We start from the raw sequence: 26,597 nt of genomic DNA on the forward strand, positions 1-26,597 counted from the left end.
AGTCATCCATTCCCTCAAGGAAGAAATGAAACTGAGAAGCAGAGGGACATATGTGCTTCAGAGGACATTGTGGACAAGTCCCTAAAGTGACTCTGACTCAGCAGAACCTCAGCGGCCTTGGACCAGCTTAGTGCTTCAGAACCACTGTGTGATTAGTGTCGACACAGAGACCATGTGGTCACAGTAAGGAATTAATTACCTGCAGGAAACCACCTTGTGCTGTGACCTGATTCCTCAGGGGACTGGATGTTGGGTCCCTCCTCCCCATGAACCCTCCAGATGGCACCCGGCAACCACTTCCTGCGCAGTGGTGCCGGGGGAGAAGTCAGGGTCTTGAAGAAATCCTTAAATATATCACGTCTTTGTGCCAGGGATTTGTGCCAAATAATCAGTGTTCCCAAACACACACCACTGGTCTCTTTATGAGCAGTTTCTTTTTCTGTTCTTTGTGCCTGAGAAGCAGGCACTTTCCTCACAAGAACTCTCGAACCCACAGAGGATCTGCGTGTTCCTGATTCCAGTGGCCTCGATGGTTGTGTTTAATTCTGGATGCAAACAGCTAGAACTTCCAATAACGAGGCAGTCTGAGGCTTTCTAGTCCCCAGTGGACGCCTGTCATGAATATAAATATAAGGGTGACGCTATTTAAGTGTGGTGACTGACCCCAGAAAAATACTTCCACCCAAGTATGATTCTGAAAGCTGAGGTGCAGCCACACGTAATTGCAGATGTAGCCAGACACCAAATCAAACAAAATGAAAACCACAAATCCTTCTAGTCACTGTGTTATTTCAAATTTTTAAAAATATGGGAAGAAGGATAACATAACAGGTGCATAATATTTGCCAGACTTACTGGTCACAAATATGGCCATGATAGTACTCCCACCTGCCTTTCCTGTGCCCATCACCCACAGGACCAAGAAGCCGTTTCCAAGGCAAACGGAGGGATGTTCTAAGACTGGGGCACACTGTACAGGAGTGAACAGAGGAATCAGCACCACAGAGACTTTAGCGAGCAACATCACTGCAGGACTGGAAATAAACTATTAACACGGAGGAAGTGCTGCGTTGTAAGTGTCTTTTCTCTATATATTGAAGCAATGACAAACATTGGATGCTCTGGAGCATAAGAGTTTCATTTAACTTAAGGGAAGGAACCTGGAAAAACGTTTGGTTTATTGGGCAACATGTCTTAAAAAAGAAGGAATGCCAAATAAAATTTTGAATAATGCAGTTTTTGGAAAGTGGGAGCTCAGCCCTGCCACTGGATGCTATGCATTTTGAGCAGGTGCCTGCTGCAGTAGGAAGAGTTAAGGGCAATGCTTTCCATTTTCGAGAGTCACAGGCAATGGATTAAAATGAAAAGCGAAAGCCAAAAGCCTCTTCCCACAGCATTCTCGCTCGGGCCATCTCCTGCTCATCTCCTGCTTGCCTGCCCCTCTAATTGGACTTGAAGTGCTGCCTCTAGGAAAGTGACTGAAGGACCAGCTGGAGCAGAATGCAAATAAACCCGTGGGGGAGGCAAGGGAGAGGAGATGATAGGAAAAGAAAAAACAAAATTAAGAAGGAAAGGGAAAAGAAAGACAGATATTCATTTGACTATAGCTCATAATGTTTTTTTCTTTTTATATTTATTTATTGATTTTAGAGAAAGAGAGAGGAAGAGATAGAAGTGGAGGGGGGAGAGACATGCAGAGAGAAAGAGAGAGAGAGAGAGAGAGAGAGAGAGAGAGAGAGAGATTTTGTTCCACTTATCTATGCATTCACTGGTTGATTTTTCTATGTGCCCTGACTGGGGATCAAACCCACAACTTTGGTGTGCTGGGACAATGCTCTAACCAACTGAGCTACCCAGTCAAGCCTGGTAGTCACTGCGTCTTCATTTCAGTAATAGTATGTAAGCCCAGTAAGGGACAAATAAGACACTATTTATATATAATTCTATTTAAGCTTAAGTTTACCTGTGATAACAAAGCAGAATATACAGGTGCCTTAGAATGAAGCTGATAAAAATGGGAAAGGTAAAAGGAGCCATATTAATGGGAACAATTAATTTCTATTTTCTTGTTAAGGCTACCAAAGGCATATTTCCCAAAGGAAGGCTCTTTAATATGGTCTAGTGGTCTAAGGTGTATCATTTGGGGATAAAAATGACATTTCTAGACAGGTATGCAAGGAGCCTAGCTCTCAAAATAGCAGGTTATGTACTTGGTTCATTTTTGTGACTCTATCGGGTGTGAGGGAGTGTCCGGCAACCACCACACTGGTACAAGCATCCTGTTCTCAGTGCAGGAAGAATAAACCCAGACTTTCCCACACATACACACAGGTATAAATAAGGACATTAACATCTGTTTATCTTTATAAGCAGTGGGGATCTGGGAAACCACTATGAATAATCCATTTGAATAACCGGACTACTCAAGCTAACAGCTTTGAAAGGCTCAAAAATGATTTCACCTTTGATATGCTATGTAAATGGGAATTATCTGTTTCTGAATCTTTTAATTAAAGTGTATGTTTGAGATATTTCTTCTTTGCCTCTGACACTATTAAAAGGTGTAAAAAATATATGTTGGAGGACAAAGAAAAAATACTTTCTATAAATGCTGATTTTGGTTCTGTTATTTTATTGTCATTTTTACCTCATCCGCATCACAAAGCTTGAAATGATTTTAAGCGAGTCCATATACGAGAAAGGCTCTCCGTTTAAAAGCGGGGACCAGCTACTCAGACTCTTTCTCTCCCGGCCCCTGTGCATCTAAAGGAATTAGAACACTGTTTGGGAATGCTGAGCTGGCCACCAGAGGATTACACATGTGTTGGAGCTCTTTCTCTTTACATGACAACAGACAGCCCCTTCGCACTGTTTGAAGAATAAATTTCACCGCCTATGTTGTTTTCTGGCAGTCACTTTTATCCACACTGCCCTGCCCTGCCCTTGTGGGACAGTGAGACTGAGGAAGCCCCATGTTACATAAAAGTGGGAGGTGTTGCTTTACTGCAGAATGAGCGGCTTCACCTTGACTGGAAAGCGTCAAAGATGAGTGATGATTCCTTCTCTTTTGTTAAATACAAAGAAACTAAGTATCTGCTATGAATTATCTCCTATGAAAGTACCTTTAAATGTTTCTGGTTTTTACCAATTAGGTTTAAATGAATTTATTTTTCCTCATACTTCAATGGCTTTAAAACACCAAGAAATACTTATTTATTTATTTATTCCTCACCAGAGGACATACTTTCATTGATTTTGAGAGAGAGAGGAAGGGAGAGAGAGAGAAACATCGATTGGCTGCCTCCTGTACACACCCCAATTAGGCATCAGGCCTGCAACCTAGGTATGTGCCATGACCGGGAATCAAACCTGCGATGTTTTTGGTGTATGAGATGATGCTCCATCCACCTGAGTCACCCGGCCAGGGCCGTATTTAGTCTTTTATTTATAGATAACATTGAGGCTGAAACATTTTCCCTTTTGTAGCTATGCATCAACTTACCTGTGCAAAATCAGCAGCAAGTCGCATTTTCCCACCTTCACCAAGAGGTCTTATGAGACTGGCGTTGCGGATGAAAAGTTCAATTGCTCTTTGGGCAATGGCTTCAGTGTTATCAAAGACGAAGTCTGAGCATTCGAAGTGCTTAAAGTAGTCACTCATGACTCTGGCAATGAAACCCTGAAGCTCCTTCATATACAGAGAACAAGGAACATCAGGCTTTCCCGAGCTGGGTAATGACCTGCGGGAGAAAAAACAGCCAATGCATTAAAAGGGACTCTGACGTTTGTTCCCCCTCCTGCTTATTTTGATCCTAAGCATGTTTTCCCCCTATCATGTTGAAATGGCATTGTTTATTTTTGCTAAGAGTTAAAAGGCATAAAACAATGTTCAAATCATATCCTAAAGGCTGTTTTAAGATGCTGGGAAGATTACTGAAGGAATCATTAGAATTCATTTACCTAAAATTATTAAAAATAAAATAGACAGCCATCTGCCCTGAATAATTCACGTGAGTGCCTTATGTGCTCTCTGACCTCTGAGGTCTCTCCCAGCTTTACAACTCTGCACCCACTCACACATTTTGCCTGCTTAGTGAATAAATAGATCCTGAAGTAGCATTTCACACTTTGTAATGGCAATAAATGCTGCCTTCCCCAAATTCTTGGCAAAGATATTTCTGCTTTTGTATCTGATCAGTACAATAGTAGAACTCTGACTGTGGAATTGGTTATGTAACAATACACACTGCATGAAATTTTTCTTCCCAGTTGACGAGGTTTGGAAAGGCTTTAATTTGGATCAACACCTAATGCTGGCTGATGCTCCACAAAATAGTATTTATAATTTATAGGTGTTTATAATGGTTTTTTAAAGAATACATTAAAAGAATGTGAAGTAGTTATAGGAAAGAAGGGTTATACCAAAATTAGAAATCACCTAATATTAACTACCTAGCCAGTGATATCACTGGCTTCATAATATGCAATCGTTTTTAAAAAATAAGTTACGTGTTTCCATATTCTGAGAACGACAGAGAGAAACAAACTGGCAATGATCTAGAGAAGAACTGACTCAAATGCCTAGAGTAAGAGAATGAGGTAAACTTATTTTCAAATACAGTAATGGTTATTATAAGGAGGATGTTAATCAAAAGTCTTCCACTTCCAGAGGCAGAGAGAAATAGAGAAAGTGGCCAGAAATTCCAGGCAAGCTCTGGGAGTGCCAGAGACACACAGGGAAAGAGTGAATTGTATGGATATAGAGTGAGGGCTATTTTCCCCTTGAGCCCAACCTACCCCCCACCATTCCCATGTTGGGCCCTACCCCCCAACCCCACACACATGGAACATTGGACTGAAGCACTGCACTAGCTCCACCCTGGTGAGTCCTGGAGGCCTGCCCTGCCCAGCTGGCACACGCCTGTGGCACAGGCCCGCCTGAGCCTGTGCTGCAGTATTTCTTAAAAAACTCTCAGGGAGTTCTGGGTGGGCTATGGGAGTGCCCGAGACACACGGGAGAGGCTAGGTTGTGTGGCTTTAGGGTGAGAGCCTTCTTCCAGCATGCCTGATGGGTGCCACCTTTTCCACGCTGAGCCCTCCATCTACAAGGCCCAATCTTAATCTGCTTTACCCTGATTAACTCGACTGGTTCAACAGTGACTACTCCTGAGACCTCAAGCCACCTCAACAATCCTCAGGCCCCAGGCAGATGGTAGCTGGCCTCAGTGTACCTGAGACTCTTGCCAGGTGGTACCAGATCCAGCATGAGAGCTAAATTTCAATCTGTATTAACCTAGTGAACACCACTAGCCCTTAACTGGTTCCTCCGGAGAACCTATCTCACACAGCTCATGTATTACCAAAGGCTCTTCCAGTGGCTGAGGTTATCAAGAAGCAGCAGCAGATCTCAAGGTGCCTTGAGCCTTTTGCTGACCTCCCCAGCACTGGTATTGGTGGCAGCAGTCCTTGGTACACAGCTTGGCCCGTCTCCTATGCACCTAGGCCAAGCACAAGTAGCTCCCAGCCCTGAACTACTTTGTAACTCCTAACAGGTACCCTCAGATAGGTCATAGGTAGCTTCTAACAGTGAGCTGCATCAAAGTCCCTCTGAAGAGGGCCCAGAACCAACACACTCAGTGGCTCACTTCAGACCACAATAAACCATGACCTCATTAGCTCCACAAGTGGCACACCCAAAGGGAGTTCTCAGCGAGCACCAGAACCTTCAGTGGTACATTCTACTCCCTGGGGTCAGGCCCAATACAGTAGCTTGTATGCTATGGTCATGGCCAATCCTCACAGACAGACAGTCTGAGAGTCAACCCCACCCACAGATATACCAATAGCAATCAAGTTCAACTGCAACACAACGGCTCACATAACCCACACAAGAGACACTACTGGAGCACCCAGCTCAGGTGATCAAGGATACTTTGCCACTGGGCCCCAAAGGAAACCTAGCACATAAGGCCACTCTACTAAAACTGGGAGACATAGCAGACGTACTTACACAGAAACAAATAAGGAGAAGCAGCCAAAGTGGGGAGACAAAGAAACATGCCCCAAATAACAGAACAGAAGAAATCTCTAGAAAAAGAATTATATGAAATGGAAGCAAGCAATTTACCAAACATAGAGTTCAAAAAAATAGTTACAAAGATGCTCAAGAAACTTAGAATTTCAACAGAATAAAAAATGACATAGAAACTACAAAAAAAGAAACAATCAAAAAAGAAGAATAAAATAACAGAAAGGAAGATAAACTAGAGAGAATCAAAATCAGGTTAGATGAAGCAGATGATCAAAACGGTGATTTGAAAGACAAGGTAGGAGAAAATACCCAATCAGAGCAGGAAAAATTTTCTTATATGAGGATATTTTAAGGGACCCATGGGACAACATCAAACATAACAATTTCAGTATCATAGCGGTACCAGAAGGAGAAGAGAACAAGAAATTGAGAACCTATTTGAAGATAATTGCCTGAAAATTTCCCTAATGGTGAAGGAAAAAGGCAGAAAAGTTCAGGAAGCACAGAAAGTCCCAATGAAGATGAATCCAAAGAGACCCAACCAAGACACATCATAATTAAAATGGCAAAGGTTAAAGACAAACAGAGAATCCTAAAGGCAGCAAGAGGAAAACAGTTAACTGCAAGGGAGTTCCCATAAGGCTGTCAGCTGATTTCTCAATGGAAACACTACAGGCCAGAAGGGAATGGCATGAAGTATTCAAAGTAATGAAAAGTAAGGATCAGAAACCAAGATTACTCTATCCAGCAAGGCTATTGTTTAAAATTGAAGGTGAAATAAAAAGCTTCTCAAACAAAACAAAACAAAACAAAAAACCAAAAAAAACCCCCCCCAAAACCCCAGGGAGTTCATTACCACCACACCGCATTGCAAGAACTGTTAAAGGGAGTGATTTAAGAAGAAGAAATTCAGAGAGAAAAAAAAAAAAGAAATTCAAAGAGAGAGGAGCTTAGGCATAAAGAATAAAAATGGTAATAAATAATAACCTATCAATAATAACCTTAAATGCAAATGGAGTAAATGTTTCAATCAAAAGACACAGGATAGCTGAATGGATAAGAAAACATGACTCATATGTAAGCTGTCTACAAGAGACCCACCTCAGAACAAAAGATTTACACAGGCTGCAAATGAAAGGATGGAAAAATATTACATTCAAATGTAAACTAAAAAAAGCTGGGGTAGCAATACTTATATCCGACAAAATACACTTCAACACAAAGGCCATAACAACAGACTAAGAAAGTGATGAAATAACACTAAAAGGACCAATCCAACAAGAGGATGTAACCCTTGTAAACATATATGCATCCAATATAGGAGCACATAAATGTATCAAAAAGCTCTTGGTGGACTTTAAGTGACAGATCTACAAGAATGCAGTCACAGTAGGGGATTTTAATACTCCAATGATATCAATAGACAGATCTTCTAGACAAAAAATCAACAAGGAAAGAGCAATGTTAAATGATGCAACAGATCATATGGATTTAATTTATATTTATAGAACATTTCATCCCAAAGCAGCAGAATATACATTCTTCTCAAGGGTACATGGAGCATTTTCAAAGAGAGACCACATGTTAGGACACTAAATAAGTCTTAACAAATTCGAGACTGAAATCATACCAAGCATCTTCTGAGATAACAATAGCACGAAACTAGGGAATCTATTACTCAAAAACAAAACAAAACTCAACTACTCAATTAAAAAAACTCAAAAACATTTAAACACATGGAGGCTAAATAGCATGTTATTAAACAATGAATTAGTTACCAATGAGATCAAGTAAAAAAACCAAAACCTATCCTAAGCCAACTGAAAATGAACACCTTTCACTGTATGGAACACAGTGAAAGCAGTCCCGAGGGGGAAGTTTATAGCACCCAGGCCTACCTAAAGAAGATACAAAACCCTCAAATAAACAATCTACCCTTACACCTGAAAGAATTAGAAAAAGAACAACAAACAAAGCCCAGAGTTCCCTGGCTGGTGTGGCTCAGTGGATTGAGCACTGGTCTGTGACCTGGAAGGTCACTGGTCCGATTCCAGGTCAGGGCACATGCCTGGGTTGCAGGCTAGGTATCCTGGTAGGAGGTGTGCAAGGGGCAAACAATTGGTGTATCTCTCACACATTGATGTTTCTCTCCCTCTCTCTCTCGCTCCCTTCCCTTCTCTCTAAGACGTAAATAAATAAAATCTTAAAACAAAACAAACCAAAAAAAACTCAGAGTAAGAAGAAGGAAGGAAATAATGAAGATCAGAGTAGAAATAAATGACAAGAGACTAAAAAATACATACAAAACAAGAGCTGGTTGTTTGAAAAGATAAACAAAGTCAATGAATGCTTAGCCAAACTGATCCAGAGACAGAGGACTCAAACAAATAAAATCAGAAATGAAAGAGGTAAAGTAAAGGAAAACCAAGATGGCGGCGTAGGTAGACACACTGCGCCTCCTCGCACAACCAGAACTGACAGAAAATCCAACAGCAAGGAAGTCCGACACCAAAGAAATAAAAATAAACATTCATCCAGACCAGTAGGAGGGGCGGAGACGGGCACGGGGGCGGAGAGGATTCACGTGGCCATGGCAGGACCTAGATTGGCGGAGTGTGGGACGAATGGGGCAGGCAGTCTGACCACTAGCAGACCCTGCGGCCCCACATTCGCGCACAGATAAACCGGACAAATGGCGGGGAGAGAAGCAGACCGCGCAACCCAGGGCTCAAGCTCGGGGAAATAAAGCCTCAAACCTCTGATTGAAAACGCCCGTGGGGGTTGGGGCGGCAGCGGGAGAGACTCCCAGCCTCGCGGGAGATGTTGTTGGAGAGACCCACAGGGGCCTGGAGTGTGCACAAGCCCACCCACTTGGGAACCAGCACCAGAGGGGCCCGGTTTGATTGTGGGTAGCGGAGTGAAAGATTGAGGTCTGGTGGAGAGGGAAGCTGGTGCCATTGCTCCCTCTCGGCCCCTCCCCCACGTACAGCATCACAGCGCAGCAACCAGCGTTACCCCGCCCCGGGGAACACATAAGGCTCTGCCCCTTAAAGTAACAGATGCACCAAGACCAAAAAAAAAAAAAGGCCCAAATGACAGAACACTTCAAAGCTCCAGAAAAAATACAACTAAGCGAGGAAGAGATAGCCAACCTATTGGATGCACAGTTCAAAACACTGGTTATCAAGATGCTCACAGAATTGGTTGAATCTGTTCGAAAACCAGATGAAAAAATGAAGCCTATGCTAAGAGAAACAAAGGAAAATGTACAGGGAACCAATAGTGATGCAAAGGAAACTGGGACTCAAATCAACGGTGTGGACCAGAAGGAAGAAACAAACATGCAAGCAGAAAAGAATGAAGAAACAATTCGGGAAAATGAGGAGAGGCTTAGGAACCTCCAGGACATCTTGAAACGTTCCAACATCCGAATTATAGGGGTGCCAGAAGGAGAAGAGGAAGAACAAAAAATTGAAAACTTACTTGAACAAATAATGAAGGAGAACTTACCTCATCTGGCAAAGGAAATAGACTTCCAGGAAGTCCATGAAGCTCAGAGAGTCCCAAAGAAGCTGGACCCAAGGAGGAACACACCAAGGCACATCATAATTACATTACCCAAGATTAAACGCAAGGACCTACATCCAAGATTACTGTATCCAGCAAAGCCATCATTTAGAATGGAAGATAAAGTGCTTCTCAGATAAGGTCAAGTTAAAGAAGTTCATCATCACCAAGCCCTTATTATATGAAATGTTCAAGGGACTTACCTAAGAAAAAGAAGATCAAAAATAGGAACAGTAAAAATGACAGCAAACTCACAGTTATTAACAACCACACCTAAAACAAAAACAAGAGTAAACTAGGCAAACAACTAGAACAGGAACAGAACCATAGAGATGGAGATCACATGGAGGGTTGTCAACAAGGGAGTGGGAGGGGGAGAGGGGGGAAAGGTACAGAGAATAAGTAGCATAGATGATAGGTGGAAAATAGACAGGGGGAGGGTAAGAATAGTGTAGGAAATGTAGAAGCCAAGGAATTTATAAGTATGACCCATGGACATGAACTATAGGGGGGGAATATGGGAGGAAGGGGGTGGGCAGGATGGAGTGGAGTGAGGGGGGGAAATGGGACAACTGTAATAGCATAATCAATAAATATGTTTAAAAAAAAAAGAAAGAGGTGAAGTAACAATGAACATCAAAGAAATGCAAAGAAAATGCTGTGAACAAATATATGCCAACAAATTGGACAACCTGGGTGAAATGGACAAATTCCTAGAAACATATAATCTTCCAATACTGAATCAGGAACAGTCAGAAAACCTAAATAGACCAGTAACAATTAATGATATGGAAGTATTAATAAAAAAAACCTCCCGGCAAACAAAAGTCCTGGACCAGGGAGCTACTCAGGCTAATTTTACCGAACATTCAAAAAAGAAATAACACCTATCCTCCACAAACTATGCCAAAAAATTCAAGAAAAGAGAAGACTTCCAAGCGTTTTATATGAGGCCAGCATTACCCTATTCCAAAACCAGATAAAGAGCCCTGGCTGGCATGGCTCAGTGGATTGAGTGCCTGCGAACCAAAGGGTCGCTGGTTCAATTTCTGGTCAGAGCACATGCCTGGGTTGCAGGCCAGGTCCCCAGTTGGGAGCATGCGAGAGGCAACTACACATTGATGTTTCTCTCCCTGTCTTTCTCCTTCCCTTCCCCTCTCTCTAAAAATAAATAAATAAAATCTTTTAAGAAAAGATAAATTAAAAGAGAAAAAAATTAGGCCAATATTTCTGATTCTTATAAATGCAAAAATCCTCAACAAAATATTTACAAATCAGATTCAGCAATACATTATAAAGACCATACATCATGATCAAGTGGGATTTATTCCTAAGACGCAAGGTTAGTTCAATGTTCACAAATCAATTAATGTGATACACCACATAAACAAAATGAAGGACGAAAATCGTATGACCACATGAATAGATGAAGAATAAGTATCTGATAAAATCCATTTTTGATTAAAAAACTCTCAGCAAAGTGGAACAGAGGAAATATACCTTAAAACAATAAAGGCCATTTATGACAAACTCACATCTAACATCATATTCAACAGGGAAAAACTGAAAGCATTTTCCTTAAGATCAGGAACAAGACCAGAATATCTTCTGTCACCACTCTTATGTGACACAGCAGTGAATGTACAGGCCACAGCAAGGCTACATTATCGAGTCCAACACCTTCACCACTCGGCCGACAGAGCCCCTCTCAAGGCTACATTATCAAAACACCATGGCACTGTCATAAAAAATGGACACATGGATCAATGGAATAGAACGGACAGCCCAGAAATAAACCCACACCTATATGGTCAATTAATACATTATGAAGGCGGCAAGAACATATAATGGGGTAAAGACAATCTATTTAATAAATGGTGTTGGGAAAAGTGGACAGATATATGCAAAAAATGAAACTAGACCACCAACTTATACAACATACAAAATAAATTCAAAATGGATTAAAGACCTAAATGTAAGAGTAAAAATCATAAAACTCTTAGAAGAAAATATAGGCAGTAAAACCCCTGACATTTCTTTGAGCAATATTTTTGATACATATCTTTGGACAAGGGAAACAAAAACAAAATAAACAAATGGGAGTATATAAAAGTAAAATGTTTTTGCACATCAACAAAACAAAAAGACAACCTACCGAATGGAAGAAGGTATTTGCCAATGATACGTCAGATATGGGGTTACTATCTAAAATTTATAAAGAACACACACAACTTAATATCAAAAACACAAACAATCCAGTAGAAAAAAAAAAGAGCTCTGGCCAGGGTGGCTTGGTTAGTTGGAGCATCGTCCTGTAACCAAAAGGTTGAGGGTTTGATTCCCAGTCAGGGCACGTACCTAGGCTGCAGGTTCAATCCTGGGTACATGGGATCCTTGGCCTATGTGAAAGATCCCCAGTCTGTGTGAATACACCATGCTACCAATCAGTGCTTCTCTCTTGTATTAATGTTTCTCTTTTTCCCTCCCTTCCTCTCTCCTTTCACCTCTCCCCAAATAAAGCAATGAAAAAATGTCTTCAGGTGAGGATTAAAAAAAAAAAGAACAGAGAACCTATATAGACATTTCTCCAAACAGGACATACAGATGTCCAATAGACATACGAAAAGATGCTCAAGGTCACTAATCATCAGAGAAATTCACGATAAAACCACAATGAGATATCACCTCACACCTGTCAGAATGGCTGTCATTGATGAATCAACAGACAAGTGTTGGCACAGATGTGGAGACTGGGGGAAAAAAGCTACCAATCTTTCATATTTTCTTATGCCTTACCAAAAGCACTATTGTTACCTTGATACTGCTCTGGAGGATTGTTCCTAGAATTTAATATGATCAGTAGAAGTGATTTTCTTGAGGGTTAGAAAATAACATACTAAACAAGTCCCATAAGCATGTTCTGATGTAGTTAAAATGATCTATTATATAAAATCTTGAAATATATATGATCAATTCTCATCTGGACTAGAAGCTTGATTTAAATTTACTAGAATACAAAACTTGCTTGGCAATTAAAGCTTAATTTTCCAAATTATGCCAAAACTTTTAGTGAGAGGTTCTCAACTGATACAGGACAGTATGAAGTAGTGCAGAAATGCAAGGGTCTTCACGAAAGCCTGCATGCAGAAGCCGAAGACACACTACAAAGGCATCTGAAAAGTGGTCGATGATCTTCTGCCGCCCACCCTTTCAGTAACTGTGTGTAACTCTCCCTCCCTCATCCGTCACTTCAAGGACCCAGGGTTCTCCTACTTTACTGCCTTCCCTCCCCCATTTACAGTAATTAAACACAAGTCATTTTATATTAAATAAAAGATTTCAATCAATGTACTATGTCAATCATTTACATTTTAAGCTCTAATTTTGAAAAAAAAAAAACACATGGTCCTATTAAATAGATTTCAAATACCAGGAAACCATGTTGAGGATAACTTTTTAAATAGCAAGGAATTCTGTAACCACACGACAGATAAGGGTGGCCTAGAAGGTTAACCTGATTTATTCCTTTTACCTAGAATAAGTGCAGAGGGCTTATAAGGGCAGGCATTCACTTTTGTTTTTCCAATTGTGTCCCCTGGAGGCTAGCCCTACGATGAAAGTGATGCCTACTTCTTGAGTAGTTTAATCTAACTTTACATTTCATGTAAGCCACACATATATGACATGACATATCAGAATTATTAATAATAATATTCCCGAAAGTAGGAACATTATTGCTAGAGAAGCAATACTTTATTTTTTTAAAGATTTCATTTATTTATTTTTAGAGAGAGAGGAAGGGAAGGAAAAAGAGACATATCAGTCAGTTGCCTCCTATGCATCCCCTACAGGGTATCTGGCCCAAAAGCCAGGCATGGGCCCTGACCTGGAATCGAACTGGCAACCTTTCAGTCCACGGGGCAGTGCCCAAACCACTGAGCCACAACAGTCAGGGTGATAGGAGCAACACTTAAATACAGTATAAAGCAACAGTGCCCCATAGTCCTATACTGCTATATATGGAAAATGACTTCAGTAGAATCTCAAATGTCTGCTGTACGTGAGAGAGCTGAAATGGAACCATCAAAGACATTGGGGGAAAAAAATACGGATAAGGTTAAACACTGTAAAATAATGCTTCAAGCTCATGGCAACCCCAGCAGTTAAAGAACCAATCTGGCTCACCAGTATTTAGGCAAATTAGTAGGAACATACCTATTTGGGAAACCAACTTTTAATGTTTAATGTGTTATTTGTAGGCACTAGTTTGGCTCACCAATATAATTACTGAAGTAAATATATGACCACTTTTATAAAATAAGCCTTTAAAATTCACCTCATTTTTGCTTCCTTTTCAGAGGCGCTTATGATTACTCTAACTGGAACCTTTCATATCACAATTAAACAAAGTTCATGTCCTCCCAGGTGCCGGTATCAGCTATTTTACAGTCCTGTATCCAAATATTATAATATTATAGTATTTTTGTGTAGAATCCACTTTACCCTTCTGTGCTAAGATTCTTACCATTATTAAAAATATAGATTAACCATATCACCCTTCAAAAGATATACTGTAAACAAAATGATAAATGATTGAAAATATTAAAGGAGAGTGTAATAATCACACAATTTTTTAACAGACTAGTGGCCGGAAATTTAATAAACTAGCTATTCCTTTAAACAACATGAATATAAAGAGAAACAAGACAGTTCAAAAATAGTAACTAAATATAAACTAGGACTATAAAATACACACTTACATTTAGTATTTAAATGTTTAACTCTAGAGTGTGTGTTTTTTTAAATCACCGTAAGCATATGTGAATAATGTGGATGAAAAAGGGGGTTCCATGGAAAGTAGCATCTATCATAGGGCAAAATGATAATAAGTTCCTAACTGGACAGATTAGGGTGGGTAGTCACACGCTGGGCTTATAACTTTAGTGAAAGGTTTGCCTTTGCTTTAAGGAAGCCCTGACCATTGTCACTGTGCACCTAGGTTAACACACCTTTGAAATGCTCCCTTATGGACCCCTCAAGAGAGCACATAATCTTAACTACTCTGCAATCCCCTCCCCAAGTTCCTTCCTGCCACCTTCATGTAATCTTTCTTAAGTCCCCTACATAATTTCAAACGCATGAAAGAAACCACAAACTGTTGTTCTCGGGAGCATTTATCTCAGTCTGTAGAGATCTTGCTTTCAGTTGTATCCTCTGTTGGGCTCAAATAAAATTAAAAAAAAATGTTTTGATATGTTTGTTGATTTTAGAGAGATAGGGAGAAAGAGAAAGAAAGAAACATCAGTGTGAGAGAGAAACATTGACTGGCTGACTTATAATGTGCCCCAACCAGGAATCGAACCCCCCATCTTTTGATGTACAGGACAGTGCTCCAACCAACTGAGCCACCCTGGATAGGGCTCAAATGCATTTTTATAAAAATTCTCTACAGGTTTGGACATTTCTTACATTGATAATAACTATCCCAAATTCTCCATGAACAGCTTCCTAATACACTGAGTCAAAACCATTTTACTCGGCTTAAAAAGACTGCAGCAAACACTGGGTTAGGAACTACGATTCTTATTCTCAGATAATACAATGCGGTAAGCAGTACACATACGGAACAGCTATGGAATAATATCAAAATGTTCATGGCGGGGTGTGATACGGCCAGGTTAGAATGCTACAAAACTCTGAGAAAGGAAAATCACTTTGGGAGGGGTTGGGCAGGAGCCTGCCCTCAAAGCCAGAGCAGGATTTGGATTTCATACGAGAGATACCATGCCTATGCTGGAGTTCGAGTACAAGTATTTGTGAAAAGTAAAAACAGAGATAAAATGGGAAAGTCAAGATGGTACAGACTACAAAGCCAAGCTGAGTCCTGTAGACGTGAGTGATTCTATGTTTCAGTGATAGGACAGAAATGACGAAAACAGCAACTGGAAACAATTTCATCTGCTAATGGTGAATAAAGTAGGATAAGGCTGGAGGTCAACCCTGTCACAAGAGGAACAAGCCCCAGATGTCAGGAGACTTTAGGGAGTAGGAGTGGAGGAGGAAATGAAAATTGAATGCAGTAAAGGTTAGTGAAAAATTTGGCTTGAAGTTATTACCCAGAAAAATCCTCTTGGTGCATGGTGATGATTATGGCCTCTATCGCATCTGCCACTGAAGTCAGTAAGGGCTGCACCGCATTTCCCATCAGAACATGGATCGTCTGAAAAGAAGAGAAAAGGAAGGCCAGGCAAAATTAAAGAAGACTAACAAAGAAATATGAGAGGCATTTTGACTAAAAGTTTTTATATCATGTCAAATTCAAACTATACACAGTTTCACTGTAATAACTCAGCAGAAGTCTGGTCCTCTCCCTACCTACTGTCAAAAGTGACTTTTAAAGTTTACATTTGTAGATGGCACTAAAAAATTTTAACTTCCCACTCCTCTCATATTTTCAAAAGTTTAATGGTCAAATGAGCCCCTGGAAAAAGGAAAAAGAGAGAAGTAGTGCTACTATGAAGTAAAGATCAAATGAACACATTTTTTTTTTTTTTTAATTTCTGAGGAATGAGTTAAGACCAAAACTGATTCTTCAAAACTGGAACAACATCATATGCTTGTAACCAGAGTGAATATAATACAGTGGTGATTCTTATGGGGCAGAACAGTTAAATACTTCCTGAATTAGGTTTCAATTTAGAATTCCACAGTAGTGATTCTCAGCTGGGGACAATTTTGTTTCCTCATCTGAAAATGTTTGGAGACACTTTTTGATTGTTAGAACTGGGGTAGGTGAGGGTTTTACTATTAGCGTCTAGTGGGTAGAGGATGGAGATGCTGCTGGACGTCCTACAGGACAATCCCCACAACAGAGAACTACAATGTCAACAGTGCTAAGACTGAGAAACCATTCTACAGTGAGGTATACTCATTGGTTAGGTTATGTAAGACTGTAGGTCTTAGTTAAGGGTTTTTAGTGTGAAAATATTGACTGAGTCTCAGTAAACACTCAAAATCTAAAATTTATGTATATTATCTATGTTTCAATAATGATTATACACAGAATGAAGATGGATGGCTTTGGCTCCTACAAATGATTTCAACCAAAGAGAAAAGTTTAAGTAGCACCCTTATTCATTAAATTCCTACGTGTAATCTTTAGCCCTTGCGGATCTCACAATCCGGTGACAACAGATAACAAGTTATAGTGACATCAGTGCTCTACAAAGTGTTGACGAGGGAGCCCTCCAACTTATAGTGAGAGAATGTGAAAAACAAGTGTTCCTTGAACTGAATTTCAAAGGACAAATAGGTAAGAACCACTTGGCACTGGGTGGGGATAGGAGAGCTTACGCTAAAGGTAGAGGAGCCTGGGAAAGCTGATGCATTGGGGACACACCCCGTGACCACAGACCCCCTGAGGTGCCTGCCTCGGCGGAAGAGAGCCAGGCAGCAGACCTACTCTGTGTAGGCTGCTAAGGAGTTGGGAGTTTATCCCGATGGGACGGGGAAACCAATGATGGGTTGTAAGCAGTGGAAAAATGTGGTTAAAGGTTTGAATTTGGGAAAAATCCTTGTGAATTTAGACAGGATATGTCAGACTAAAGGCAGGAGGTCTCAGTAGCTGTATAAATGCAAAACGATGGGCACCTTAATCAAACCAGAGGCAGAAGGAATAGGGATGAGGAGATAAGATGAAGACACTTTGAAAAGAGAATCAAATTTGCATTTGTTTTCTTTCATATTTTTAATTATTATAATGAGATTTCATACCATTTTTCTATTATTAGCACTTTTTTCCTTTACCTCACTGATGTTCTTGCCTGATAATTATAGAGTTGGGATCATCTCAGGGTAGACATGTTACCAGACAGGGGCCTGGCCCTGAGCGGGGCCGCCTAGGGCCAGCTGTAGTGTGTGGGCCCTTGACTTCGTGTAGGAAAGATTTCACAACACAGGTCCAGGTGACTATGAGGACACATTTATTAAAGCTGGGGACAGTAAGACAAGGAAGGGCCTAGCATAGAAGAAGCAACAGGATAGCTTAGGTGGGGCTGCCTTAGCTCACTGGGAAGTTGGAGCAAAGGAGGTTTTGGGGACAGGTTCAGGGGATTAGCCTGGGAAGAGCTGCCAGCTACCCATAGAGACATGTGCCTGTGAAGAAAGAAGTGGGGGAAGAAGACAGAAAAGGGAATGGCAGGGGCTGCTCCCCAGAGGGAGAGTGCACAGTGTCCTTTGCCTTGCGGCTTTTCTCTTTCTAGAAGGTGGGAATCATAGGGGAGGTCTCAGGGGAGGGCTTCAACAGAATATTCATCACTTCTCTGGGTGTGTCCTTTCAGGGTTGTGGTCTCCACTGATAGGTCAGTTACAGGGTGGGGGGTCTTTAGTCACCGCAGTTGGTCCTGGCATTGCCCACCTGGTTTTGCTGCCTTGCTGGGCCTGGACCTGAAACACAACTGAGGCCTAGATGTTATCTCCAGGGAGGAAGGGCCAGGGGAGGAAAGGTTACCCTGGGGGTGAGGTCTCTGTTTTCCCAGTTCTGTCCCCTGCCAGGCACTAAGGGCCTTCCACCCTGGTGATGATCCGCACCTGACTGTAAATCGCTCCTCCATTGTGTTCAGCTGTCTGCCTCAGTTTCCCTATTCCACTTGCCAAGGAATTTTTCCAGCTTCTCACTATCCTGTCTCAGACAGATGTTGATTGTCTTTTCCCATGAGAATGATAACATTTTCTAGCTCTTTGTATATGTAGTAATTTTTAATATATTCTGGATATCGTGTACACAGTATTTTTATATATTGCTCCTCAGAGTGTTGATGTTTCTTCAGCAGTTAATTAGCTTGATTAGCCCCAGTTCGTACACTGACGCATCTGCAGTTGGCCATGCCTTACATCTCAATTCAGTTCTTTATTTAAGCCTTACTTACAAAAACCACTTTTCGTTTGCTCTGCACATGCATGGTTGATGAGTCAAATTAAGACTGGTGGTGAGCTGGACAGAAAGGCAGACATTCCTCTCCCCTGGCTCTCTCCTTCCTGAGGTTTGCCTCTCCCTTTCCAGCGGCTCTTTACCCTTGTTCTTTGACCTGACAGTCTGCAGCTTTGGTTTTGTATTTTTCTCTGAGTTTTAGCCAACCAGCCTTGCCTCTCCCATGACGGTAGTCACTCTTGGAGGCAAGTCACAAAACATGGAAAACACACTCTTCGTGTTACCTGCTCTAGATCTCACACCCTCCAAAACTGCCCGCTTTTCTTCCATCTCCACAGCCCTCCAACGGACTTTTTGTTTGTTTCGTTTTTGGTACTTTTTTCCATACTTATTTGTAAGAGGATATGTAGTTAGCACTCACTCCTTTATACCACCGTAGGAAACCAACCCTTCTTCCTGAAATCTTCTTGTCTGTTTATTTCTACCATGCTCTAAGGGAAATTTACAACTTTAAATGTTTATTTGGGGGAAGAAGAGGTCTAAAAATCAGTGGTATGTGGTCTCAAAATTCTTTTTAAAAAGACAGAAAATCCAAAGTAATCAGAAGGAAATAAAAAAGACAAAAGTAGAAATTAATGAAATAGGAACATAAACAATAGAGAAAATTAATAAAGCCAAGAGTTGGTCCTAAAGACATTAAAAGGACTATGAGAATATCATGTCCATAATTCTGGTAATTAGAGAACTTAGATGAATAAACAAACATCTAGAAAGTCACAAAGTATCAAAGCTCACTCAATAAATAGATAACCTGAATAACTCTTTATCTATTAAACAAATTAAATGTGTAGTTATAAACTTTCTATTGCTACACAGAAAACTACAGACCTAGATGGCTTTACTGGTGAATTCTACTAACCATTTAAAGGATAAAACAGCACAAATTCTACACAAATTCTTCCAGAAAACAGAAGGGGGGGAGAAACATTTTCAAACCTAATCAGTGAGGCCAGTATTAACTTTATATGAAAACCAAACAAAGAATTACAAGAAAACTATATACCAATACCCCTTATGATTATAGATACAAACATCTTTAATAAAAATTAGGTAAATCAAATCCAGGAATACATAAAAAGGGTAATGCATCATGACCAAGGTTGGTTTGATATTTGAAAATAAACTCCTGTATTTCATTAACAGAATAAAGGAGTAAAAACAAATGATCACTTCAACAGACACAGAAAAAGCTACTCGATGAAACAGTATCATTTATAATGAAAAAAAAGTTTCAGTAAACTGAAAATAGAAGGGAACTTGCTTACTCTGATAAATGCCATCTAAAAAAACCTACAGCTCACATCATACCTCACACAGCCCAACACTGAGCGCTGCCCGTCCACAAGGGCCGCTCTCGCCAGCCCTGGTGAAGACTGTGACAGAGGTCACAGCCATTGGAACCAGGCATGAAAAAGCAGGCAGAAACACCAGAAAGCAAGAAGTAAAACTGTCTCTGTTTGCATGTAATATGATGGTTTACCCAGAAAACTTAATAGCTGGATGGAGGGTCCCACTCAGGGAAAATATAAAACAGGAAGAGAAGAGAGCACCTTGGGCATGCCTTCATTTCGAGGACAGTTAGAAGATTAACAACCATCAGAGGAAACTGAAGAAGGAGACTAACTTATATTTTCGAAGCTCTTTACAAAGCAGGGAACTGTGTCATATATTTTTAAAAGATTGACCTAAAATAATTAAGAGTACAAAAATATTGAAGCCTCAGCAATCTGGAATATTCAATCACAGGACATCAAACCTTCACAATAAGGGAGAAATGAAGAATTGTCATATATAACTTAGCATGTAATCACTATGTATACCTACAATCACAGTAATAAACGGATCGGAATTACTGGGCTAAGGTGTTTAAATGGCACTAATAGCCAAGGGGGTTATAACGGAGTGACAGGAAGTGCACACTCAATAATTACGCCATTCCTGACCCACCGAATAACGCTTGTAACAAGAGATGTTGAGCTTCAAGCCTAAAGTAACCTTTATTTTTAGATAAAATCTCAACGAGACAGAGAAGACTATTATGTGTCTTCATCTGTATTTTCAGTAAATAAGTAAGTTTAATATCTTCTCTATCAAATGATAAAAGCACACAGATTTCCAGTTCTTGGGCTGCTGTCATTTAGGTATATCATTCTGTTCCTGATTCAAAGTGATGTAGTAAGTTTCCTACAGTTTTATGAAATGCATTTTTATGAAAGTCTTTTTTTAAAGTCAGCAGGTTTTGTTAGTTTTTTACTTAATATATCACAATGATTTTTAAGATTTAACTAAAAAGCAAGGTAAAACTTTCATTGATAAGCAATTAAGTCTCTAATTGGCAGGACCACTGGAAGACGGCCTTGAACTAATTGCTAATCTTCTCTGACCCAGTTCTCAAGGGCAAAACTGGTGCTGCTTCAGCAAAGCGCAGTACCCAAAACACGAGACACTGGTTCTGGTGGGCACACCTCAGAGTGAGGGCTGGCGCCCAAGATCAAGGCAATTTCCCTGCACTGACCTCAATTCCCAGCCCAAAATGATTAATACTAGGAACAACCTTTGCTGTATGTTATAATACAGATTCAGAGAATCCATCCTATACTGAGTTAGTCTCTGACAAATTTCTATTTTTAACTTGTCCAGGAACTTTTTATCATCAGGCAAAATGTAGGCACTCTATCTGAACCTACAGAATAACTTTCTTAAAATGTGAGTTGCGATCATTAGGGGCCAAATAATTTGTTTGGTGAATCACTACCAGAAAATTTTATGTTTTTAATTTTAGATTTTATTTATTTTTAGAGAGAGGGGAGGGAAGGAGAAAGAGGGAGAGAAACATCATTGTGTGGTTGCCTCTCGAGCATCTCCTACTGGGGACCCAGCCCACAACACAGGCATGTGCCCTGACTGGGACTCCAACCAGTGACCCTTTGGTTCACAGGCCCACACTCAATCCGCTGAGCTACACCAGCCAGGGCAGAATGTTTTAAAAAGTAATATATGAGTACAGAAAATAACACAGTGCTTCACAAAAAATAAGAAAAAGTATTTGTCTTGTGAAACCTTTGTTTTAATTATGGAAATGTGCACAGATGTATAGTCTATATATGTATATAATCTCCTATGTGTGTATATGTTTTTAAATGCATTATGTATTATGTATGGGGTGACAAAGTAAAAGGTATTTCTTATCTTGGGTAGTAATCAAAAAATGTTTGACAACTACTGCTGGAACATAAGGAAAAAACATGGAACTATAGAAAAGAAAATTATATGTATTTCCTGTTTGAGAGCAAGAATATTAAGACCCTTTGGTTTGTCATACTCACCTGATTTTATAGTGTTTTCATTTTTTTATGTTCATCAATAAATTGGACAATTCTTACTAAAAACGATTATTTAATTATGGCAGCGTTAATAATATATTATTATCACAACATGAGCACAGTGGGCAAAGGAAAAAGATACAGAGAAAACATCCAAGAACACTTTCCATGTGCCGGGAGAACACAGAACGTCTCCACTTGCCCTCATACCTGAATTTAGTGTCCGTCAGTTCTGGGGCCTGTTAAATCCCCACCCCGGTCACTTATGGACAGTATTTGACCTCAGAAGTTCCCTTTTCCTTTAGGATTTTTGACACTGTCCTCTCCCAATTTTCTTCCTCACTCTCTTTCTTTGTGTCCTCTTTACTCTCTGAATATAAACGTTTCTCACTGGAGTTCATTGGTAGTCTCTCTGTGCGTGGCTCTCTCTCTCTCTCTCTCTTTATAACTACCGAAGTGATTTAAATCCAATCTAAATACAAAGTTAGCAATATAATCACAGTTGACACGAATTATCTTTGTGTCGGTATACTATACCATTTTATAGATGGAAACTAAGGCCAGTGAAAACTTATTAACTTGTCTGCAGGTCATACAGCTCGCTAACAGTAAAAATAAGATGCATATAAAGGTAGTTTGGCTCCACAGTCTTCACCACATGGCCTTACTTATTCACTCAGTAAATGAACGAATGAATGATAGTGGCAAAGTGCAGCAGACATGACTCTTTTGAGTCAGAGAGGTCTAGGTTTACCAGCCACTATGACCTTGAGCAAGTTATTTCTAAGTTCTATAAAATGGGAATAAAAACACATAAGTTTTGTATTTCCGTTGCTGTAATGTTTCGACAGATTGCATGTGACTGGCAAGTAGCAGGTGTTAAAGGACATCTGTTACTATCGTAAGATGAATGATTTGCCTTCTTTTCAAAAGGGTTACTAATGTAAACTACATATGACTCTGAATCGCATACCAACATTATTTTTCATTAAACTTCCTTGTAGTAGAAAGGGGGAATATTCATGTTAATTTATCAAACAAAAGAGGGGGGTGGGGTTTACCCTGGTTCCACACCTTACGGATACACAGCAGAGTTTCTCAGCCTTGGCACTGTTGACCTTTGGGCTCCACAGTGCTTTGTGGTGGGCGCTGTCCTAGGCACCGCAGGATGTGTCACAGCACCCCTGGCACCAGAAGCACCCCGCTCCGGGTGTGGCAATCAACATGCCTTCAGAAATTGTTAAATCAACCTGGTGGAGACGCACTGCTTTACTAGGATAATCCTGGGCTGTGCTGCCTTAACATACAGTGAATTTTCTTGCTTCTCTTGCTTATTGTACAATTATTGTAAGTAGAACACAATCCATAGACCATCAGAGTATATTTTTAAATTCTAGAAAATACAAACATACATATATCCTCCTCTTTAGGATAAATATCAACATGCTACCCTTGGTAAAGGATTCTGAATTATTTTTAAAATGTGATATCTCCCACTCATCCAAACAAATAACTCTAAAATTCACTTTCATCTACAGACTCAAAGATTAAATTACATTATTTTACCTTTAGTGCTGAAATTATAGTTTGCTCAGCTGCTGGTGGGAATGAGCTCTGAGTGGAAACCACCTAAAACAAAGTTTTGATCCAGTTACACTTTTGCTTAAGCTATTTATTTTTATAAATACTAATTTTGACCATAATATGATAAAGCTATTTACATAAGCCACATATAAAACAGTATCATTATTTTAGAGCATCTCATAAATGTTTTAAAAACTCATTAGTATTTATAAGTTAAATAGGTTGAAAATACTTTCTTGTATCAAGCAAATATATACTCAAATAAAACATTAAGAATTCTTGGCCCTAGCTGGTGTCGCTCAGTGGATTGAGCACCGGCCTGCGAACCAAAGGGTGACCAGTTTGATTCCCAGTCAGGGCACATGCCTGAGTTGTGGGCTGAGTCCCCAGTAGGGAGCGCGCAAGAGGCAACCACCCACTGATTTTTCTCTCCCTCTCTTTCTCCTTCCCTTCCCCTCTCTGTAAAAATAAATAAATAAAATCTTTAAAAAGAGAATTTTAAGAGCTAGCTTTCTTTTATTCACTCTACATAGGTTTTAATAATAAAGTTTTAACTTGAAAAGGTCAGTCAGAAGCCATATCTACACATTTCTTTTAAAAAATTAACTTTTCTAGGTTGACTGTAATTTTCAACACTTAAAAACTACAAATGTCAAATATTTCCCTTTTTAAAATCAATACAAACATTATGAAAATTGCAAAAGTATCAATAGAGACATTTAAAATCAGGTTAAGTAAATACAACCTTTCATTGCTTGAGGTGCTTTGAGGTAATAATTAAAAAAATGGAAAATACATCATTCATTGTTTTTATTTACTTTTGTTTGTTATTTATTTTTCTGAGATTCACCTGATAATAACTATTATCTATCTATCTATCTATCTATTTATTTATTTATTTTTAGAGAGAGGGAAGGGAAGGAAAAGAGAGGGAGAGAAACATCAATGTGCAGTTGCCTCTCATGCTCCCCACTACTGGGGACCTGGCCAGCAACCCAGGCATGTGCCCTGACTGGGAATCAAATTGGTGACCATTTGGTTCGCAGGCCGGCACTCAATCCACTGAGCCACACCAGCCAGGGCTGATAATAACTCTTTAAAATATATTTTGCTTAATGTGTGAAATGTACATTTTTAGAAACCCCTACTTGATAAAAGGACGTGTTAAAAAGTTTAGTAAGGAAATAACAGTCACATAATTTCTCTAAAATACAATTTAGCATATTAAAGCTCATGTTAGAGGTAAAATTTTAAAGAGCATCATATAACCTTTAGCAACATTCAGGCTTCTAAATATTTATCTCCCTATCTTCTAAATACTTTGGAGATGACTTATAGAAAGTAATCACAAGCTACTCAAAGGTCAAAGATGGGCTGAAAGTGCTTTCCTAGTAATTATGAGTACCGTTCATCTTAGACCTAATACATTAAGGCAAACGAGTTAAAGTTCAGTCATTTATTTTTAAACTGGCAAAAAGAATATATATACATATACATATACATACATGTATATATAGTACAATAGTCATCAGTGATATTATAAAAATTCAGTTTTAATGCAGCTCCTCCCATTTTCAGTGTAAAAATGGAAGCTTTTTGACATGTTGGAGGGCTTAGAGTTCTCGCTCTGTAATTGGCTTTTCTATAATTTACTACCAACCACATGATACCATATTATGCTTTTTAATAGGAATGAAACAGATGAGTTACCCTTAAATCATTTGTTTAATAAACTTGATTATAACAACCAAGCTTGAGAATCTATAATCCATGTGTTTTGAACTAAACGTATAGACAAAAAGTCACACAAACAGTAAAGGCCAGGGTCAAACACTGTGAAGAGTTAATTCCTCAGCTTATTTTACAATCATGTTTTCACTGCAATCTTTTGCAAAATTAAATAATTCATAAATTGTCTAACTTTGAGACAAGAAGAAACAAAAACTTGGAATTAAGTCAAACGAATGTGAAACACCAATAAAGGTTACCTTGGTTACTGACTGGTGCAACCTGAACAGCGAGTTCACCACCGCCACGTTTCTTCTCTGCCCTTCGGTAAGAGGCCCGATCACCTGACTGGCGTCTCCTTGGGTGGAGAGCTGTAAGAGTTCAACACAGGAAGACATTACCAAAATGATAGTCCATATTTAAGTGGGGGGAGGGAACTAATGCCCCTCTGACAGAACGTTAACTGGAAATATTCAAGTCAAGCTTTGGACTCCAGGCACAGCAGGAACCTCTGCAGAAGTGAGACCACGGATATGGAGACAGGCTTGCACAGGAGGAACATCCTTCATCAATACATCACCGCTGATGGACTCCCGAGGCAGGTGTGACCCAAAAGCACAGGAAGGGTTGCTATTTTGATACAACAGCATAGTACTCCTAGGGAATACTTTCTGGCAACTGTCAAGGAAGAAGGGAGGGAGGAAAGAACAAAAATAAACCCATATCCTATGCACATTTGGCTGCCATCATAATATTCCCAGGAAATGAGTGGTAAAGAGGGAATTACTCTTATTTTTTATGTTGATAGATTAAAAACAATTTAGAAAGGAAGTTGCCTAAGATTATACTGTGTATGGATGATTAGTAGAAGTGGTATTAGAACTTTCTACTCCTGACCTTTAATTTACTTCTAAATGAAGGAGTTTTAGGGAATAGGACATGGAATGTTTTACTGAGTTAATCTAAAACCATTGTAGTTCAATTTAAGGAAAACAATCCACATATAAACCATTCTCATATTGATCAGATTTTAACCCGTTCCTCTATAACAATTATTATTTAAAGGTAAATTAAACTTGATCAGGACAAATAAAACATGGTGAAAGTAACTCTATGAATGTGGATGCAGATCTCAAACATATGAAAAACTGGCCTTTTAGGAGAGTTCCTAATAGTGAGCCAAATAAATTGGGAGAAAAAGAAATACTATTTTTCTTTCATCTTTCCTTTTACAAACACACATACACATATTTTCAAAATTAAACTCAATTACTTTATCAATTCCTACTTATGGTAATGAAATACAATTTAAAAAAATCAAAAATTGCAATTAAAATACAAGGAATAATCCTTTGTTGAAGTTACAACCCATGAT

General features: G+C 39.5%; 1 protein-coding gene across 1 annotated transcript in view; it reads right to left on the bottom strand.

Moving 5' to 3' along the window:
* COG5 (component of oligomeric golgi complex 5) overlaps positions 1-26,597 on the bottom strand; it is a 333,141-nt gene that overhangs the window by 29,187 nt on the left and 277,357 nt on the right. The window contains exons 15-18 of the mRNA XM_024557957.4: positions 25,483-25,593; positions 23,477-23,539; positions 15,715-15,818; positions 3,503-3,740 (exon numbers count right to left, since the gene is read on the bottom strand). Coding sequence (XP_024413725.2) covers positions 3,503-3,740; positions 15,715-15,818; positions 23,477-23,539; positions 25,483-25,593 — 516 coding nt within the window. The remainder of the gene's footprint in view (positions 1-3,502; positions 3,741-15,714; positions 15,819-23,476; positions 23,540-25,482; positions 25,594-26,597) is intronic.

Source organism: Desmodus rotundus, chromosome 6 (assembly GCF_022682495.2).
Source record: "Desmodus rotundus isolate HL8 chromosome 6, HLdesRot8A.1, whole genome shotgun sequence".
Taxonomy (NCBI): domain Eukaryota; kingdom Metazoa; phylum Chordata; class Mammalia; order Chiroptera; family Phyllostomidae; genus Desmodus; species Desmodus rotundus.